General features: G+C 39.5%; 2 protein-coding genes across 2 annotated transcripts; both read right to left on the reverse strand.

Annotated features, from left to right (window-relative positions):
* Positions 1-17,182: 17,182 nt before the first annotated feature.
* On the reverse strand, positions 17,183-17,782 carry LOC113729089 (uncharacterized). The gene has a single exon (XM_027253419.1). It carries the CDS (start codon positions 17,780-17,782, stop codon positions 17,183-17,185), a length of 600 nt encoding a protein of 199 aa, XP_027109220.1.
* A 61-nt stretch (positions 17,783-17,843) lies between these two features.
* LOC113729088 (uncharacterized) lies at positions 17,844-21,470 on the reverse strand. Its single transcript, XM_027253418.1, has 5 exons — positions 21,245-21,470; positions 21,063-21,122; positions 19,891-20,649; positions 18,191-19,785; positions 17,844-18,101 (listed from the first exon to the last, which is right to left on the reverse strand). Exons 1-5 carry the CDS (start codon positions 21,468-21,470, stop codon positions 17,844-17,846), a joined length of 2,898 nt encoding a protein of 965 aa, XP_027109219.1.
* Between the last annotated feature and the right edge of the window lie 352 nt (positions 21,471-21,822).

Consider the following 21,822-nt stretch of genomic DNA (forward strand, 5'->3'; position numbering starts at 1 on the left):
GTATAAAATGTTCAAGTAATATCGAAGGAATAAGGAGTACTTGAAAAACTCCATTTCCTTGGAATTCGGAAAATTTCAGTTTTGATACGAGACATTAGAAAAATCGTATCTCACGCTTTACAAGTCAAAAATTGGAAAAATTGGCACCGTTGGAAACTTATTCCAAGGTACTAAAAGTTCCTAAAATACAGTTTTCTAAGATTCCAAATAGAGAACATTCAAAAATAAGCTCAAAGTCGCTATTTTGGTTCATAAGGCAGATTTAAGTTGGTTTTTGGCCAAATTGAAAATTCGGCAAAATTCACTTGATTGGAACTAGCCTTTGAAATTTGGAACTCTATTAGAGTTGCAATCCAAGTTTACAACAAAACAAGCGGAACGAGAAACGGAGTTTTGAGCACTAAGATATAGCAACTCAAAGTTACCAAAATTCCCTTGTGAAACAAGGGTTTTTCAAACTCGAGTCATGAACTTTGGTAATTTAGTCGAGCAGCGAAATGGACTTGGATTGGTACCAAATTCGACAATATAATACTCCTATATAAAGGGTATCCCTCTATCAAATTTCACGGAAAAATACCTTCAGGAAGGTATTCAACCAAACAACCAAAGTTTCAAAAAATCCTAAGGCAAAACTGCCTTGAGTTTCTTGTTTTTCCATTTCCAAACATTTGGCCAAGGAAAATCCTGGTTCATTTGTGTAGGAAAATCCAAAAGAACATTCATGGCACATTTGGTAAGTGTTTTAACTCCAAGAAATTCAATTGGCAAGTCCACACTAAGTCTAGCATCAATTCTGCCCAAAATTTAGGGTTTTCAAGAACAGGGCAGGTTCCGTATTTTGATCACAAATCACTCAATTCAACTCAGAATTGAGCATAGTTGGTGGCGTTAGAAAATAAATTTATAAAACTATAATTTCACAGAAGAAATTGTTCTGAGATTTAGCATACAACTAGTTCAAATTCGAGCCTCAAGTTGTAGCTTCTGAACTTCGTTCCAGAAAAACAGAGAAACAGGACAGTCATCTTTAAATGGTTGGTACGGAATATTCAGGTGGAATTAGGGGGTACATTTTATATCGTTGGAAAGTTGGGAATGTCTAGTTTCAAATGCCACTGACGGCACTTGATTTTGACATCGGAGCACAGAGTTATGGATGAAACAAGAAGGCTATCTGAGCATTACGGGAAAATTTTCCAGGTTTGCTAGCTTTGCGAGATTAATCCATTTGACTAACCAAACCTAAATATTTTTCGATGAAACTTTATACACCATCTAGACAACATATAAACATCATATACAAGCCATTAAAACCTCAAAATTCCGCAAAAAGAGGCACGATCATAACAGGGACAGAATTGAAAATTTCACATCCATGCACTCCTTGAAGTTTATACTAGCTATGCACCATTAATCTACCAATTTGAGCACTAAACCAACATTAAATCCATCATCAAGCATCTTATCAGCCATCAACCCAAGAGTGGGAGTTCATAGAGCCCACATTCAAAATTTTCCAACAACAACAAGCCACCCACATGAATATCTAAGCTCATAAGTGTAAATCAACTTCCATAGGCCAAGAATTTGAGGGTTGATCGTCACTTACTTGTGTTGGTGAACAAGACAGAATTTTCGGCCTTCCTTGCTGCAAAATGAACCGTGAAAAGCTCCCCCTTTTTTGCTAGATACAATCCCCAAGTGTTCAACTAGGTGTAGTTCAATTTTGGTTTGATTTGGTGCAAGAATTTGGAGTAGAAAGTGATGGAGCAAGGCTGGTCCTTTTCTTTCCCTTGGCCAGCTGTTCTTGGAGTGAGGAGAGGGAGTGTTTGTTCAAATAAAGCTTTCTTAAGAACCCTTAATGTGTGGCCCAAGTTGGTGCAAAAGTCAACTCTTCAATAGTGCTCGTACGCGCGCGTTTTGTGCTCGATTCCTCTCGCGTTCATTTCACTAGTGCACTAAACCTTTAATGCACTCATAATCATATTAATATTATTTATTCTTAATTATTCCAAAATAAGGGTCTAAAGTCCCTCAATCAAATCGCGCGTGTGAAAACGCGTATTTCCAATTTAAGCGCGATAAAGTGCAATCTCCAAGAAATTCTTATAACGATGGTACTAATAACTATCACTTGAGTATTTAAATATAAAAATACCTATTTTAAATCCATCCTGCAAATCTCTAATTTTCCAAGTTTATTGTATTCTCGAATCGATTATTGACTCCAAACGCGTATTCACTATTTTCAATTAACGAGTTTCCAAAAATTAAATTTTGAAACAAGTCACTTTAAAAAAATATAACCAAACTATAAATCCATGTATTTAAATCTAAAGAGGCTAGAAAATAATATTCGGAATAAATGGGCAATTAAATATTTAAATAAACTCGAAATGGAGTTTAAATTAATAAATTTTTTGTGAGTCCTCACATCCTCTCCCCCTTAAGAAAATTTCGTCCTCGAAATTTACCTTAATTGGTGAACAGGTTTGGATACTTTTCTCGAATTGCTTCCTCGACTTCCCAAGTCGCTTCCTCTAGACCGTGGTTCCTACAAAGAACTTTCACCAACGGTATCTGTTTATTTCTCAATTTTTTCACCTTCCTATCCAGAAGTTTCACCGGTTTCTCCTCATAGGTCAAAGTTTCATCAATTTCAATACTTTTCGGTTGCAAAATATGAGAGGGAGAGGGGTCTGGATGATACTTCTTAAGCATAGACACATGGAACACATTATGAATTCGAGATAGACTCGTTGGCAAATCCAACTTGTATGCCACATTCCCCACGCGCTGGGTAATCTTATAAGACCCTACAAACCTCGGTTGTAGTTTCTTTCCATTTCCAGACTTCAAACTTGTTTTCAAAGGCGTAATCTTAAGAAAAACTAGATCTCCAATCGCAAATTCCAAATCCTTCCTCCGATTATCCGCATAGTTCTTTTGACGGCTCTGTGCGGTTTGAATTCTCTGGCGTACCAACTTTACCTTTTCATTAGCTTCCTCGATCCAAGACACTGTAGTTGGGTCTAAAATCTTTCATTCACCTACTTCATCCCAACAAATCGGAGACCTACATTTCCGACCATAAAGCGCTTCATACGGAGCCATTTGTATAGAGGAGTGAAAACTATTATTATAGGCAAATTTCATGTATTTAACGAAACTATAAATCCATGTATTTAAATCTAAAGAGGCTAGAAAATAATATTCGGAATAAATGGGCAATTAAATATTTAAATAAACTCGAAATGGATTTTAAAATAATAAATTTTTGTGAGTCCTCACATCCTCTCCCCCTTAAGAAAATTTCGTCTTCGAAATTTACCTTGATTGGTGAACAGGTTTGGATACTTTTCTCGAATTGCTTCCTCGACTTCCCAAGTCACTTCCTCTAGACCGTGGTTCCTCCAAAGAACTTTCACCAACGATATCTGTTTATTTCTCAATTTTTTCACCTTCCTATCCAGAAGTTTCACCGGTTTCTCCTCATAGGTCAAAGTTTCATCAATTTCAATACTTTCTGGTTTCAAAATGTGAGAGGGAGAGGGGTCTGGATGATACTTCTTACGCATAGACATATGGAACACATTATGAATTCGAGATAGACTCATTGGCAAATCCAACTTGTATGCCACATTCCCCACGCGCTGGGTAATCTTATAAGACCCTACAAACCTCGGTTGTAGTTTCTTTCCATTTCCAGACTTCAAACTTGTTTTCAAAGGCGTAATCTTAAGAAAAACTAGATCTCCAATCGCAAATTCCAAATCCTTCCTCCGATTATCCGCATAGCTCTTTTCACGGCTCTGTGCGGTTTGAATTCTCTGGCGTACCAATTTTACCTTTTCATTAGCTTCCTCGATCCAAGACATTGTAGTTGGGTCTAAAATCTTTCGTTCACCTACTTTATCCTAACAAATCGGAGACCTACATTTCCGACCATAAAGCGCTTCATACGGAGCCATTTGTATAGAGGAGTGAAAACTATTATTATAGGCAAATTTCACCAGAATAAAAAACTTACTCCAATTTTTCCCAAAATCCTCAACATATCCTCAAGAGTTTGGATTGTCCTCTCAGATTGTCCGTTGGTCTGAGGATGATAAGTGGTACTGAAATTCAATTTAGTTCCTAACACCTCTTGCATCTTTTGCCAGAACCTTGATACGAATCTCGGGTCTCTATCGGACACAATACTCACGGGGATTCCGTGTAACCTGATAATTTCATCTAGATATAGCTTAGCTGACTTCGCCAATGGGTACTTCATGTTAATCGGCAGAAAGTGAGCTGATTTGGTCAGTCTATCCACTATCACCCAAATAGCATCATGGCCTCTTTGTGTCCTCGGTAATCCTGATACAAAATTCATGGTGATATTTTCCCATTTTCACTCAGGTATGTCCAACGGTTGTAAAAGTCCCGATGGTTTCTGATGCTCGACTTTAACCTGTTGACAAACTAAGCAAGTCTGAACAAATTGGGCAATTTCTCTTTTCATATTCTCCCACCAATACAGACTCTTCAAGTCTTGGTACATTTTATTCCCTCCAAGATATACCGTAAACTTCGATCGGTGTGCCACTTCTAAAATCTCCTTCTTAAGTTCCTCATCTTTTGGCACCACTATCCGATTCCGAAACTTCAAAATACCATTTGATTCCAGGTTAAAATCCGACTTTTCTCATTTTTCAACCTTTTTCGACCATTTTTGCACTTCAGTGTCCTTTTCTTGAAATCCTTTGATATGCTCCAACAAAGTGAAATTCATTACAATATTCCCCAAAATGACCTTCCTCGATTCCAGTCGAGGGTTCCAATAACTAACTGTCTCCAACAAATGGAGTTCCTTAATCATCAATCCATCCATTTGCACTTGACGACTCAAAACATCGGCCACTACATTGGCCTTTCCTGGATTGTACTTTACAGTGCAATCATAATCTTCTAGAAATTCTATCCATCTACGTTGCCTCAAATTCAGTTCCTTTTGTGAAAATAAGTACTTAAGACTTTTGTGATCAGTGAAAACCTCAAATGTCACTCCATACAGGTAATGTCTCTATTTCTTTAAAGCAAATACCACCGCTGCCAATTCTAAGTCATGGGTCGGGTAATTCCCTTCATGCGGTTTCAATTTCCTAGAGACATATGCTATTACCCTGTCATTTTGCATTAAAACACATCCCAATCCTTCCTTAGAGGCATCTGTGTAAACCACAAAACTATCCGTTCTATTTGGTAGAGTTAATACCGGGGCTCTGGTTAAACGTCTTTTCAACTCCTGGAAACTCTTTTCGCACTTAGAACTCCAAATAAACTTTCCACTCTTCTTGGTCAGCTCGGCCATTGGTTCAGCAATTTTAGAAAAATCCTTGATAAACCTCCGGTAATACCCTACTAATCCAATAAAACTCCGAACCTCAGTAGGGTTTTCCAGTCGTTTCCACTTCGAGACAGCTTCAATTTTAGCTGGATCCACTTTAATCCCATCCTTAGAAATTATGTGTCCCAAGAAAGTCACTTCTTTTAACCAAAACTCACACTTGCTAAATTTAGCATATAACTGGTGTTCCCTCAGGGTTTGTAAAATAATTCTCAAGTGTTTCTCATGATGTTTCACATTCTTAGAATACACTAAAATGTCATCAATGAAGACCACCACAAATTGATCCAGATAAGGTTTAAAAACCCTATGCATTAGATCCATGAAAGCTGCATGAGCATTAGTTAACCCAAATGGCATCACTGCAAATTCAAAGTGCCCGTACCTCGAGTTAAAAGCAGTCTTGGGTATGTCCTTCTCCAAAATTCTCAATTGGTAATAACCCTGTCTCAAATCCAACTTCGAAAATACTACCGCCCCTTGCAATTGGTCAAACAATTCATCAATGCGAGGCAACGGATACTTATTCTTAATTGTGACATCATTCAAGTCTCTATAGTCTATACATAGTCTTAAACTCCCATCCTTTTTCTTTACGAACAAAATCAGGGTTCCCCACGGAGAATCACTCTCTTTTTTAAAACCCCTTTCCAACAAGTCCTGCAGTTGCAATTTCAACTCCTTCAATTCCGCTGGAGCCATTCGATATGGCGTTTTCGAGATAGGTGCCAATCCCGAAATTACATTAATCTTAAAAGCTATTTCCAGTTCGGGGGATAAAGACTCTAACTCTTCAGGAAAAATATCTGGAAAGTCTTCCACTACAGGCACGTCTTCCAAACTCACCTTATCACTAGGGGTGTTAATAAGAAAAGCCAAATACCCTTGAACTCCTTTGCTTAATAATTTTCTAGCCCGAATCTCGGAGATAAGTGCAGACGAAGCCAATTTAACCCTTACATCCAACTTCAGGGTTGTCTCCCCTGGAATGCACAATTCTACAATCTTTGTTCGGCAGTTCAACTGGGCATTATAACGAGCTAGCCAATCCATTCCTAAAATCACATCATATCCCTTAATGGCTAAACTTATCAGGTCGGCCAATAATTTTCGCTCCCCAACACAGACTCCACAGTCTCTATACACCAGGTTAGCAGTTAAATTTTGATCCCCAGTAGGTGTCTTAACCTCCAGATCATACGGTAATTTAATTGACTTCAAATCTATTCCACTCATAAAATTAGGGTTTACAAAAGAATGTGTTGCACCCGAATCAATTAAAACTCTAGCTAAACGATGAAAGATTGGAATTGTACCTTCAACCACTTCAGTCGCTTCAGGGATTTGTTGATAATCCAGTGCATACACCCTAGTCGGTACTTTCGATCGACTTCCTCCGGCACTGGTCTGCTTAGAGGTTGACTTTTTTGGTTTCTGAGGATTACCTCCTATTTTTGGTGATTTCGGACAGTTGGTGACTTGATGTCCAGCACTACCACAAAACAAATATTTTCCCAACTTCCTCCAGCAGTCATTTTCAGAGTGGTTGGATTTACCACAGTATCCACAAGTAACTTGAGGAGTCACAACCGAACCAGTGGAAGACGCTCCTCTAGCCTGAGCCGGTCCACTGCGACCTCCTCTGGATAAAGCTCCCCTAGAAGCTCCAATTGCCCTTATTCCTCCCATTCCTCTTCCCATTTTGGAAGGTTGTGCACTCTTACTAGCCTGCCCAGACGCAGAGCTAGAGAAATTCCTCTTTCTATTGTGAAAGTCCCTCACTTGCAGTCTTGCACACTCAACCCTTTGTGCCTTCTCTAAAGCCTCAGTAAAGGTAGAAATTTGGGCTGCGACCAAGCCCTCCTGAATTTCCACATTAAGTCCCTGTACAAACCGTCTAATCCTCTTCTGTTCATTGACTACTAGTTCAGGAGCGTACTTAGAAAGTCTAGTGAACTTCCCTTCATACTCTGCCACACTAAGGGCTCCTTGTTTCAACTTAATAAATTCATCCTCTCTCTTTTCTTGAATCAAGGATGGAAGAAACTTTTCATTAAATTCTCTCGTGAAGTTCTCCCAGGTCCAAGGGGTTTGAGCTCTCTCCCATTTTTCTTTTATTAAATCCCACCAAGCACGAGCTACTCCCTCAAATTGGAAAGCAGCGAAATTCACTCTCCTATCCTCAGAATAGTCTAGAGCAACGAATATGTTGGTCATCCTCTCTAACCAATTCTCCGCTATTTCAGGATCGGGTTCACCAAGAAACTTAGGCGGGTTGAACTTTAAGAACCTCTCTAAGGCTCTATCCTCCCCTCTTTCCTGTCCCCCAGGTTGGTTAAATGGTCCAGGACCTGGTCTATCAGCTAAGCGTTCTAGGATATCAGTCATCCTATTAATGGCAGTAGCCACTTGGTTACCCTCAATGTTTTCCTATCCTTGAGTCGGTCCAATTGCAGATCCCTGGTCATCCCTTTGGGGTTGGGCCTGTCTAGTCCCTCGCCCACGACCTCGACCACGTCTTAGTCCTTCCATAACCCAGGCGTGCCTAATGCAAGAAACAAATCAATTATGCAATGCAAAGCAGAAAGCAGGAACCAATCAAGAAAACATTAAAATTAACAATAATTTACATTCATTAGTATATCAAATTCATGCAATTAGCAAGTCATGGGATAGTCACAAAAATATAGCACACAGGTGCCACCAGAGTACTTTTAGTCACAGAAGACTAAAGTAAAAGCAAGTGCCTCAAAAGCAGGCCACACAGTCATGCAAAATACAATGGCCTCAGCACTTAGCATCACCCCTGCTAATTCTAGCTGTACTAGTCAAAAGGGTCAAAAGAAAGGTCAATCAATCTATATCTAGTCCACAGTAGGACTACCGGATGGAACCTCCTCCGGATCCTCCTCCTGATCAGGGCTCGGAACTACCTCCATCGCCTCATCCACCAATCTAGAAGCATCAGTCAAGATGTCGGAAGCCCGACTACGGACCTCCTCTCCCAACCTAGTGAGTCGAGCCATAGTACTCTGGAGCTCCTCACGAACCACAGCAGATGTGGCTACCTCACCCTCCAGTACCTCCTCGAGCTCCACAATCCTCTCTCCCTGAGCGCTAACCATCTGTCTAAGCTCGTCCACCTCTGCCTGTAAATCCCGGTTAAGATCCACTAACTGACGAAGCTCATCGTCCAAAGCAAGCACGAGATGATTCGGGTAGGCAAAGGTCAACCTACACGAATATCGGGGATATCTGTCAGATGAGAAATAGCGTACTCGAGCTCCCCCACCTAGCGTTCGGTAGTAGATAGGCCTAGGAGGCACTACATGACCATTCGCATGGCCATTCCCGTTAACTGCCGGAACTCCATTTCTGTTTTCCATCCCTGCAAAATAATAGCACTTTTTAGGTTAGAAATTTAATCACTACGTGGCTCTGATACCAACTGGCTTTGATACCAACTGACTCTGATACCAACTGTGACGCCCCGACTTCTCCCTAAGGCGAACCAAAGGGTATCCGCGGGACGCCTGCCCAACTCTCGCCAGGATTCAAGCAATCACCATTCAAGCTTATAGCGGTGCTAGAAGTCAACAACCAGAAAAGATAAAGACAAATAGTGCGGAAGCGTTCAAGTTTAACGAAATATAACAATCATCCAATCCTTACATTGAGTTTTCATAATGCAGCCCAAAATATACAATATCCCAAAAGTCTAGACAAAAGAGTTGGAATCCTGTTACAAGAGTACAAAAAAGAGAAATTTCTCCGAATCTCACTCCAAGCCCAAATCCTGTTAAGGAAAATAAATCTATAGGATGAGCAAAACGCTCGTGAGGCCAAGAACACACATGCAAGCACATTGTTCAAGTAACAATCCCAATTTAACAAGTAAAACAACAATATTGCAATAAATAACAATCTGAGCGAAAAAGTAAACAGAAACAATTCAAGGATATCGGAGCTCTCAGGAGCTAATTTCCACTTGCTTTGCCAATGTTATTCGTATACCTTTCCGCGATGACACTCCATCAACCGGGTCGGTATTTTCATTCCGTAGATCACCACTTACTTCCCTCCGTCCACCGTGCACCTCCCGGGCCCGCAAGACAATTATAAGGCGATACTCCACGAGTATGCCAAGCAAGACCTCTCATTAGGTCGAGCTTATTTATCTTATGGCTCGCCAAGGTTCCCGACCAAGCCCATGCCGGCTCGAGTCCAGGGTCGGCCTATGAGTGTGGGCGTCCCCCATTTACATTTGAGAATCGAGGAGATTCACTCCAATGACGTATGCAGCCATAGCATACCATTTCATTTCATTCAATCATTCAATCATCTCATTTCATTCAATTAAGTCATTCATAATTCGTTTAGTACATTTGAATCATGAGTTATTTATTTCAAATAAGAACGAGTGCGGTAAGGTACACACTCGCCTCTATTTTCAAAATCTCCAAACAATCATAACAATTAAATTTGTATCAAGTATTCATACGCTTGACACTCACGAATATAAGTAATGAGGAAGAAATGTCCCTCGGAGCTTTAGGCATTCACTGTGGGATCCTCTTGAAGGTCCTCGTGTGTGCCTGAACAAATAATAATAGACTATCATTTACAAACCCCTACTATTAAAGAAGATCATATCAAAGTACAATCTTAGAAAGTCTCGTGAAACGAGCCTAAATTATCCTAAATCGAGGCTCTCAAGTGGGGTTTCAAAGTACAAGAGAAATTTAGTTTTCATCTTGGAAATCAAATATAAAACGTTCAAGTAATATCAAAGGAATAAAGGCCCTGTTTGGAAGCTAGTTTTTTGGGCAAGTTTTTTACCTACAAGTTTTTTAACAACTTTTGCTACAGGAACCCAAAAAACTTCTCAAAATTTTTTACCCACACACTTCAAAATACACAAAACACACACAAATTCCTCCACCATCCCAACCCAATACACAAAACACACATAAAAAAAATTCCCTTCCCTTTGGCTTTCTTCTTCCTCTACCATCCCAACCCAGTCCACCACCTCCGTCGCCGACCACCACCACCTCCGGCGCCATTTTCTTTTTCTTTTTTTTTTGCCTTTCTCCCTCTCCCTGCCATCCTCCTCCTTTACCCAATTTGACTGCCTTCCTCTTTTTTTTTTGTGTGTCCCCCGCAACCCTCCCCCTCCCGCGACCAGATCTGGTCCCATTACCAGATCGCAAAAGTGGAGGGGAGGGGAGCTGCGATCTGTTCGCGCGAGGGCGACGGGGCTGCTGAGGGTGACGGGGATAGATGAGGGGAGGAGAAAAAGAAGGTGACGGGCAGAGGGGGTTGGCGGGGCAGAGGGAGAAGAGGGGCGGCAGCGGAGAGGGGAGGAGAAGAGGTGACGGGAGAGAAAAAGGGGTGGCGGGTGGCGGGGGAGAGGGGAGGAATATGGGTGGCGGGTGGCAAGGAGAGTGGAGGAAAAGGGGTGGAGAGCAGAGGGGGGTGGCGGGGGAGGGAGAAGAGGAGTGGCAGGGGAAAGAAGGGGAAGGGGAAAGGGAGGGAGGGGGAAGGGGAGAGGGAGGGTGACGACAGAGGGAGGGAGAGGGGGAGGGGTAGGGGGTGCTGCGTTGCTGCGGGGAGGGGGGCTGGTAACGGGGAAGGGGGAAGGGAAGGAAGAAGAAGAAGAAGAGAAGAAAGAAAAGAAAAAGAAAAGAAAGAAAAAGAAAAAGAGAAAGAGAAAAAGAAAAAAAAAAAGTTTTTCCTCTTAAAAACTTCTACAAAAAAATTTTCACCTTACAAAAAATTTTACACAAATTTTTTCAAAAACTTCTACAGTGTACTACAGTAAAGTTTTAGACAAACTCCCAAAAAACTCAGGTTCCAAACAGGCCCAAAGAATACTTGAAAAACACCATTTCCTTGGAATTCGGAAAATTTCAGTTTTGATACGAGACATTAGAAAAATCGTATCTCACGCTTTACAAGTAAAAAATTGGAAAACTTGGTACCGTTGGAAACTTCTTCCAAGGTACTAAAAGTTCATAGAATACACTTTTCTAAGATTCCAAATGGAGAACATTCAAAAATAAGCTCAAGTCTGTGACGACCCCACTTCTCCCAAGCGCGAACCCAAGGGTATCGGCGGGCCGCCTGCCTAGCTCGCGCCAGGACTCAAAACTTAAAGCTAATAAAACTCTTCTAAGCCACAAGAACACGATTCATAATATATACAACCACCAAAAGTCTATTTACATCTTCAAAAGCATCAAGCCAAAACGCTCTAATATACTATAACAATAACCAGCAAAAGGTAGACCCTAAGAAGGGTCCTTATACAAACCACAAAAACAAAAACAAACATCCTAACTGTTCAACTATTACAAGCCAATCTACCTATACTAGTATACGAACCAAAAGTCCCCGCGTCGGCCCCTGCTAAGGAAAACAAATGGAACGGGGTAAGCTATATGCTTAGTAAGTAAACAGGGGCGAAAGCATAAATTCACGTAGCAACAGTTACACAGTAAGAGTAAAGCAAAAGCAGAAAAATAACATCACATAATAAGGATACAGGTGGCTCCAAAGCCAATTCATATGCCATGCATGATCTCCTGCCGACACTCCGTCGACCACACTTAATGGTCCGTAGAACTTCACTTGTACACCCACCGACACCTTATCACCCTCACTGGCCAGTCACCTCACAAACTTGCCCGGGCGAACGAAATCACAAACTTGAGCTTGAGTCACAAGCTCGGGTCACAAACTTGGTCACCTTCTCGGTGAACCGGATTCACAAAATTGGTTCATAACATGAACCTACAAACTTGGTGACCTCAGACTAAGTTGGACTGACTTCGACCAAGCCCTAACCGGCTCGAATAGTCCAAACAGGTCTTAGATCGGGCCCACGAACTCACAAACTTTGCAAACTTCACAAACTTTACTCGAAAGTCGCCCCGAGCCACAAGCTCAAGGGTTTTGGTTCCAAAAGGGTCATATACATATGCCAAGTACAATTATACATTCAAATTAGGGTTTAGGTCAAGTGCGATAAAGTACACCCTCGCCTAAGTACCCTTTTCACATATCTCAAACACATAGCAAAGAAAACACATCAAACTGGCCTGAATACTTACTCAAAATACCAAAAGTAGTACGAAAGCAAAATCGCTTCGCGCGTTCGCTAGTAGTGGGCCCCACCGGCTCCGCCTAGCTCACCGCTGTCTGAAATAGAAGATTTTATCACAAACGGCCACTAACATGCCCAAAACAAGCAAAACGGCAAAACGACACGCGCGCACGTAAATATGACGGACGGAAACGGAAACGGCAGATTTGATACTCATTTCTAGTTTACCCATAAGTTGAGCTACGAATATCGGATTAAGGCGTATGAGATGCCAAAACGAAGCTTAAAGGATGAACAACAACTGTTATGAAGACATCCAGAACTGAAACTAGAGGCTTCAGTCCCAAATGACCAAACACAATCACTTACGAAATCTGGCCAATGCACAAATGGCCAGTTTTGAGTGCAAACTGTTTTCTATGCTACACATGGTCAAAAGAGCTGAAAATTGGCAGTTAGATAGTTCATTCCAAATGGAACAACTTTCATGAAGGTTGGTAATCCAAATTCGGAACGGAAGTTGGTCGTCAGGACCAAAACAGATCTGACCAGAAAATGGTCATTTTCACGGGCAGGCCCTATTTGCTCGGCTATATCTCAGGTTTTATAAATCCGATTCATGAAATTCCAAGGGCGTTAGAAAGCTCTGATATAGGGCTATAAGTTTGGTGTTTTGGTCACAAGCCCAAACAGCTTGTAACCTAGTCAAATGTGAAGCCAAAGTTCCAGTCATAAACTGTCCAAAAACGTAACAGAATTTGACGGTCAAAACAGGTCTGAGTATTTCGTTTATAGCTCAAGATATACTAATCCGTTTAACCTGAACATTTACAGGGATATCCGGGACTTAAGGGGCTACAATGTTGAAGAAGGAAACTTTGTCCAATTTTGAAAGTAACAAGGTCAAAAATGCAAGACACTATACCAGAATTGCAAAACAGGATCACAAACCGTATTTGACCTTACTATGCGGTAATGGCACCAAATTCACTACGGTTATCGGATGGGGGTGTAAGACCCACCGTTTCGAAGCTAAGAAACAGGGTTACAATATTGGAGAAGGCCACTCAATCCAGTTCCTAGCACAACTAGGTCAAATGTGCCAAATACTAAACCAGATTCACCAAAACAGGTTTGCAAAATGCAGAAAACTGTAATCGATATAACTCAGTCCATACAAGTCCAAATGCCGAAATTCCAAAGGCATGAGTTAGCTACGACATCCAGCTACATTTCCACAGAAGACACCAACTTCAAAATCCAAACCAATTCCAGTCAAAACAGGAAATTACTATCGCAGTTCGGACATTCTGTGCACCAAAAACAGCAACAGTAAAAATGGCATAACTCACTCTATACTACTCCAAATTCCCTGAAATTTTGTAGGCACACTAAACTCATCAATACCTACAACTTTCATGTTTTGAGCAAAGTCCAATTCGGCCTCTATCTATGACCTCAAATTTCGGACAGAATAGGGGTTCATGAACCCTAACTTTGCACATTTCATTCAAATTCCAAAATTGGTTGCATTTAACAACAATTCACACCCACTAGAGTCAAAGCCCCTTATTACAAACCATCAAAAACAACCACACCATCAAGATCATATGAAACCAGAAAATTCATCATAAAATGGAAAACTTCACCAAATCAAGCCAAACCAAGAAATAAATCATATATTCCAACACTCAAGCCACTTCTAAGCATAATATAACCATCATTAGGTGTAGTAGAGGTTCAATCATCACTTACCTAAGAACAAGAGATGTAGAGAGGTGTTGGACACTTAGCTCTTCAAACAAACTTCACTACAACCCTTACTAGCACTAGAAGATAGGATTTTATGGAGTGAAATCTAGTCCAAGCTTTTGTTTATAGAAGATTGAAGCTTATGGAAGCTTGAAAGTTGGTGGAATTTCCTTCTTCTTTGCAAGGAGAGAGCCGGCCACAAGGAAGAGAAAAATGGTGAATTTTGGGCATTTTTTTTGATATTTAATCCTTTGGTCAAAAAAGTCAAGAAAGTAAATAGTAATTCTTAAAGTCCAACCAATAGGAAAGTGACACTTGTCACCTCCATTAATGCCTTCTTATCTTTCTTTTCTCTCTCACATCAATCACTTCACACACACTACTTATCTCTTAACACCCGATAAATTTTACACAGTATCCAAAACTTAACCTTATTGGCCGAATTTTTCCGAACTTTTTCGCACTAGTGGGTCCCATATCCGATATACGTTCTTAATTTCTCAAAAACTAACTAATACTAGAAAAATCATCTAAAAACTCTATTTACTCAATAAAAATTATCTGGGGAATTTTCTAATAAAGAAAATGTAGAAAAAAACGGGTTTTCAATCTTAACCGGAACTTAGGGTTTAAATCTTAATCCCTACTTAGGGTTTTCGAAATACTCCCAAACCAAACGTTACCGCCCAAATAATGAATATCTCAACGTAGAACGAACTGGGGCCTCACAAAGTCGCTGTTTTGGTTCATAAGGCAGATTTAAGTTGGTTTTTGGCCAAATTGAAAATTCGGCAAAATTCACTTGATTGGAACTACTTTGAAATTTGGAACTCTATTAGAGTTGCAATCCAAGTTTACAACAAAACAAGCGGAACGAGAAACGGAGTTTTGAGCACTAAGATATAGCAACTCAAAGTTACCAAAATTCCCTTGTGAAACAAGGGTTTTCCAAACTCGAGTCATGAACTTTGGTAATTTAGTCGAGCAGCGAAATGGACTCAAATTGGTACCAAATTTGACAATATAATACTCCTATATAAAGGGTATCCCTCTATCAAATTTCAAGGAAAAATACCTTCGGGAAGGTATTCAACCAAACAACCAAAGTTTCGAAAAATCCTAAGGCAAAACTGCCTTGAGCTTCTTGTTTTTCCATTTCCAAACATTTGGCCAAGGAAAATCCTAGTTCATTTGTGTAGAAAAAGCCTAAAGAACATTCATGGTACATTTTTTAAGTGTTTTAACTCCAAGAAATTCAATTGACAAGTCCACACTAAGTCTAGCATCAATTCTGCCTAAAATTTAAGATTTTCAAGAACAGGGCAGGTTCCGTATTTTGATAACAAATCACTCAATTCAACTCAGAATTGAGCATAGTTGGTAGCGTTAGAAAATAAATTCATAAAACTATAATTTCACAGAAGAAATCGTTCTGAGATTCAGCACACAACTAGCTCAAATTCGAGCGTCAATTTGTAGCTTCTGAACTTTGTTCCAGAAAAACAGAGAAACAGACAGTCATCTTTAAATGGTTGGTACGGAATACTCTGGTGGAATTGGGGGGTACATTTTATACCATTGGAAATTTGGGAATGTCTAGTTTCAAATGCCACTGGCGGCACTTGATTTTGACATCGGAGCACAGAGTTATGGACGAAACAAGAAGGCTGTCTGAGCATTATGGGAAAATTTTCTAAGTTTGCTAGCTTTGCGAGATTAATCCATTTGACCAACCAAACTTCAATATTTTTCGATGAAACTTTATACACCATCTAGACAACATATAAACATCATATACAAGCCATTAAAACCTCAAAATTCCACAAAAAGAGGCACGATCATAACAGTGGCAGAATTGGAAACTTTACATCCATGCACTCCTTGAATTTTATACTAGTTATGCACCATTAATCTACCAATTTGAGCACTAAACCAACATTAAATCCATCATCAAGCATCATATCAGCCATCAACCCAAGAGTGGGAGTTTATAGAGCCCATAATCAAAATTTTCCAACAACAACAAGCCACCCACATGAATATCTAAGCTCATAAGTGTAAATCAACTTCCATAGGCCAAGAATTTGAGAGTTGATCGTCACTTACTTGTGTTGGTGAACAAGACAGAACTTTCGGCCTTCCTTGCTGCAAAATGTACCGTGAAAAGCTCCCCCTTTTTAGCTAGATACAATCCCCAAGTGTTCAACTAGGTGTAGTTCAATTTTGGTTTGATTTGGTGCAAGAATTTGGAGTAGAAAGTGATGGAGCAAGGCTGGTTCTTTTCTTTCCCTTGGCCGGCTGTTCTTGGAGTGAGGAGAGGGAGTGTTTGTTCAAATAAAGCTTTCTTAAGAACCTTTAATGTGTGGCCCAATTTGGTGGAAAAGTCAACTCTTCAATAGTGCGCGTACGCGCACGTTTTGTGCTCGATTCCTCTCGCGTTCATTTCACTAGTGCACTAAACCTTTAATGCACTCATAATCATATTAATATTATTTATTCTTAATTGTCCCAAAATAAGGGTCTAAAGTCCCTCAATCAAATCGCGCGTGTGAAAACGCGTATTTCCAATTTAAGCGTGATAAAGTGCAATCTCCAAGAAATTCTTATAACGATGGTACTAATAACTATCACTTGAGTATTTAAACATAAAAATACCTATTTTAAGTCCATCCTGCAAATCTCTAATTTTCCAAGCTTATTGTATCCTCGAATCGATTATTGACTCCAAACGCGTATTCACTATTTTCAATTAACGAGCTTCCAAAAATTAAATTTTGAAACGAGTCACTTTAAAAAAATATAACGAAACTATAAATCCATGTATTTAAATCTAAAGAGGTTAGAAAATAATATTCAGAATAAATGGGTAATTAAATATTTAAATAAGCTCGAAATGGATTTTAAAATAATAAATTTTTTGTGAGTCCTCACAGATCATCAACAAAAGGTATTGTAAGATAGTGTGGCAATGTTATTCTGGAGTCATCAAAGCAAGGCAAAGTTCCATTACCAAGACTCAAAAGAAAATCTGAAAATGGTTTATCTAAATATGCACGCATGTTTGCAACCAGGCGGAGTTTTTCAAGATGGTTCCAAACATAAGATTTTACCAAGCTGGCAGAAATGTAATCTTCTTTGTACCCTTTGACAACAACAGGTAATGTCTGACGGAAGTCACCACCAAATACGATAACCTTGCCACCAAATACTGTATCTGAGTCCATTATATCCCTCAGTAGCTTCTCAAAGCACTCAATAGCATATTTTTTGGCCATTGTTGCTTTATCCCAGATGATGAGTTTGGCTTGCTTGATCAATCTTGCACTGCTACTTTGTTTGTTAACATTACAGCCACTGTCATTATCCTCATGAATTGGAATCTTAAATCGAGAGTGAGCTGTACGTCCTCCTGGAAGAATGGAAGCAGCAACGCCACATGATGCTGTGGCTAATGCAATTTGGCCTTTAGACCTCACAGTTGCCAGTAACCTTATATAAGAATGTTTTGCCTGTTCCTCCTGGCCCATCTATGAAAAAAGCTCCTGCTATGTTATTGTCAATGCTATTGATGATTTTATTGTAAGCAGATCATTGATGATCATTGAGAAGAGCAACTAATGCTATGTCTTCAGCAGAAACTTTGATGTCGAGCTCGGCTTCTATTTCTTGTGTGTCTCTTTGAATGGAAAAGGCATTAGTGTCAAGGACAGCTATGTTGAAATCAGCAAGATGTTTGCCCATATATTGCAGGTGAGAGTCAATGAGCTGGAGAACTTTTAGTTTTGTCTGCTCAGGTGATAAAGACTTGTCTCTAGAAATATCTTTAGACAGGTATGGTTCAAATTTCTGCCATAGCAACATTGGATTAGGAGGTAGTACATCGACCAGAATGAGAACGAACAAGTGACGGAGAGTATAAGGCATCTGGAATGTACAACTTCAAGTAAACATTGTTCTGCACTATCATCAGTCTTTAATAAGCCTAGAATTTCTGCAGCTTCTCTGAAAGTTGAAGCTGTTCGTGAACCAATGTGTTTTAGACTTTCATAAGACATAGGCCCTTTGACATGCCTTAGTAACATCCGTAAGTAGTACTTTTCACCTTGAGTTGGATGCACTGTAGTTAGTCTTCCAATTGTGCTTCTTCTTTGTCTCGGTTCCCATATTCTGTGAGTTGCATTCCATACAAAATGCTGAGGAAATTCTTTATAAAGACATTTTAGGGCCTGTGCACGTGCATCTACACTATTCATCCAAAAAAATTCTGTCAGCATAGTTCGTGACATTCGTTCATCCACTGCAACTCTCTCCAGAATATCATCTTCATTGAAAACCATTGACTGTTCTCCTTCTAAATGTATCTGCAGTGCCATGACAGATGGATTCAAGTTACTGAGGTCGAAAGCAAATACTCGCCATGTTGCTTCAGGTGCACATATCCAACGTCCAGATTGGAAATTTTTTATTTCGTCAATTGCTCCATCATTCTCTACTTCATTAAGCTGATACAGGATCTTTGAGTGTCCTTTGTAGATATATTTGTAAATATATTTAACAGCTTCAATTGTGGAACAAACTTCAACATTGATGTGACAATCATACTTGGCAAGTAAGTATGGATTGTAGGAAACAACCCAACGATTGTCAAACTGGAAGTGATGAGCTGTGACAGTGTTTCCATTATGACGGCGCATGTAAAGAGGATATGAATCCTTATTATGTCTTGTGAATTCAGCAAACTCCTTTGGATAGGCAAATCTGCATTTTCTATTTTGTTTCATACATGGGCTGTTTTTATTAGTTGTTCCACATGGTCCATGCAACATATGAGCAACCACAATAGAATGGAGGTAAGGGAAAGAAGCTGGATCCGGTAATTCTGCAGATATAACTCGATCATAAGCTTCAGGTGAGTCCAATTTGCATCCATTTGCAAGGATTATCAAAAAATGTGCATGTGGAAGGCCTCTTTTCTGAAATTCTATAACATAAGTGTATGTTGCAACTTTGCCAAAAAGCCCTTTTTTGATAATATCATTTCTGAGCATCTCTAGTTTGGCGCGAAATACTCTTAATGTTACATCAGGTCTGTTGTGTGCTTCTTCGCCATTAGATAGATGCTTCTTGATCTCAGGCCAAGCTGGATTACAGGTCATTGTTAAGAATATGTCAGGTTTTCCATACTTTTGAACCAGGGTCATAGCGTCCATGTATATTCGTTTCATATCTCGAGGACCTCCAATAAAAGAAGCAGGCAAATATATTCGTTTACTAACGTTTGATGCAGAGGTTTCTCCATTTGCAATGCTGTCTAAAATTCCTTGGTAAACATCTGTTCTGATTTGTCGTTGCCTATTTCGATGAAAATCCAGCCTTGCTGATTCTATCTTCACATATGTATCGATACAGAATTGCTGGAAGAGTCTCCCACAGTGCAATAACAAGGATTTGTCAATTTGGCACATTTGAAACTTGTAGCAATAGTATTCACGACAGACAGTGTTCCTTTTTTTCTTTCTTTTCTGTAAAACTGGTGCAAGACAATGAAGTTGTCAAAAGGTATGATAGACTATGTGGATGAGAAAAAGATAGTAGTAAGGACTATACATAAGACATATCATATTTTATTAATTACCTGCATTCTCAGCTGAAATTATTTCCTCTGCAGAAGAACAATGGCCTATATGGATATCATGGCCCTGACATGTCAAGGAATCTTGTACAGACTGCTGATCTTTAAAAATTCTTTGTATACCTTCATGCCATCCAGTCTCACCTCTTGCAAAAATTAAGGGATACTGTAACGTGTCATAATATCCAAAGTAGTCTTTAATGATTTGTGGTCTACCACTCCTTGGATAGACCTGTATATGCTGAGAAGAATCTCCTATATTAAGGTCATTTTCTGTCCATATGGTAGCCACTTGAGAGATTGTTGGAGTGTTATACACACGCTGGTCTAGAGAAGGGTGCGAGTTTAAGAAAATTTTATGGTTATAAATGTCTTCAAAGCCTCTTAAACTGCGAAAAAATACAGCATAGGGATTGTGATCCAGAATTTGCTGCAGCTGTTCCAGAATAGTTTCTCGAAATTTATTAGAAATGGCCATCCGATTCGCAATTTCATGCTCAGTATCAAAATAGTATAACTGTACATTTGATGGTTTGTGGTCGTCCATTGGAACCAGGGGATTGAGAAAATGGTACATTTGGCCCTGTACTCTGAATGCATAGATTCCTCTGTCTCTCTTATTCAACTCTTTATCAGAATGAACTCCCAGAGACGTGAATGCGAACATATTATTATAGCTTCTAATACATTGGCCAAATTCGATTGCTTCAGGAGTATTAGCAGTGTACAGTTTTGCTAACTGAGCTGGCATCTCTGTCTCAACTAATCGAATTTCACCGGAAGCACAACAAAAACCAGGTGGCTCAAGGTAGAAACGTTTAGCACCACAAAAAACATAATTTTGGACAACAGGTAAAACAGATGGTTGAGTAGGAATCCTATCAATCCGTTGGTTTTTTTTTTACCTTTTGCTGATGACCTAAGAATGGGAGACTGTTCAATTACATGTCGTAGATATAGATACATTTATTGTGTATCGTAGGCAATAGATAGAGTTTTCATATGTACCAGCATTTTGTTTTGGCATGTTGCTGGTCATTTGAGAGCTAGGAAAGACTGTTTGTTGCTGAACTGGATGTAAAAAGTAAAAGATGGACGAAGGTATTTAGGAAAATTTGCACGAAACAAATATTCAATAGTGGGAGAAGTTATAGCATTGACAAAGGTATAAATACCTCCATTACTCGGTCCATTTATAACATCACAGCAGACATGGTTGTTAGAAGATGAACAGGCTGCATTATTGGTGGACAAAGATTCTTAGACAAGACATCAATATATATTTTTTTAAAAAAATTGGTGTACTGAATGCTTTGTTAGATGAAATATATATGGACGACTAAACGAAGTGTCTTACTTGCTAAAGGTATGTCAGATGTTTTGAGGACATCTTCGGATAGCACAGGAAGCGATAGGCTTATGTTTTCTGAAGCATCAGACAGCTGATTCTCAGAAAGTAGTGATACTGGAGTCGAGGATACAATATTGTTGCTTCGAAGTTTAGCTGGATTTTTAGTGTGAACCATTGGGTCAAGCATAGACGCCCTAGCTTCCCTACGACGATGATTCTTGCGTAGACACATTTCTTCATACGAAGTATATTTTCGTTTTCACGGCATGGTCACAAACAAACTATAGGAAAGCGATAAAATGAATAAAAATAATAGTTGTTATAATTGGATAATAAAAAATATGAAACAGAAGGATGATTATATCGTTTCACGTGTAAGTTACCAAAACATTATATACATTAGATAACGATTATATGCATAGCAAAAAAATAATAAGTAAAAGACGTTCGCATCATTCTTAAGAACGGAACTGGGCAGAAATAGCAAATGTATCATGGAAGAGTTATGGGTAAGAGTCATGTTTATACCAGTTAGCGTCGCAGAGAACTGGTTCGGCTTCGTAACTTTGAGTGATCAGCAAAAG

Source organism: Coffea arabica, chromosome 2e (genome assembly GCF_036785885.1).
Source record: "Coffea arabica cultivar ET-39 chromosome 2e, Coffea Arabica ET-39 HiFi, whole genome shotgun sequence".
Taxonomy (NCBI): domain Eukaryota; kingdom Viridiplantae; phylum Streptophyta; class Magnoliopsida; order Gentianales; family Rubiaceae; genus Coffea; species Coffea arabica.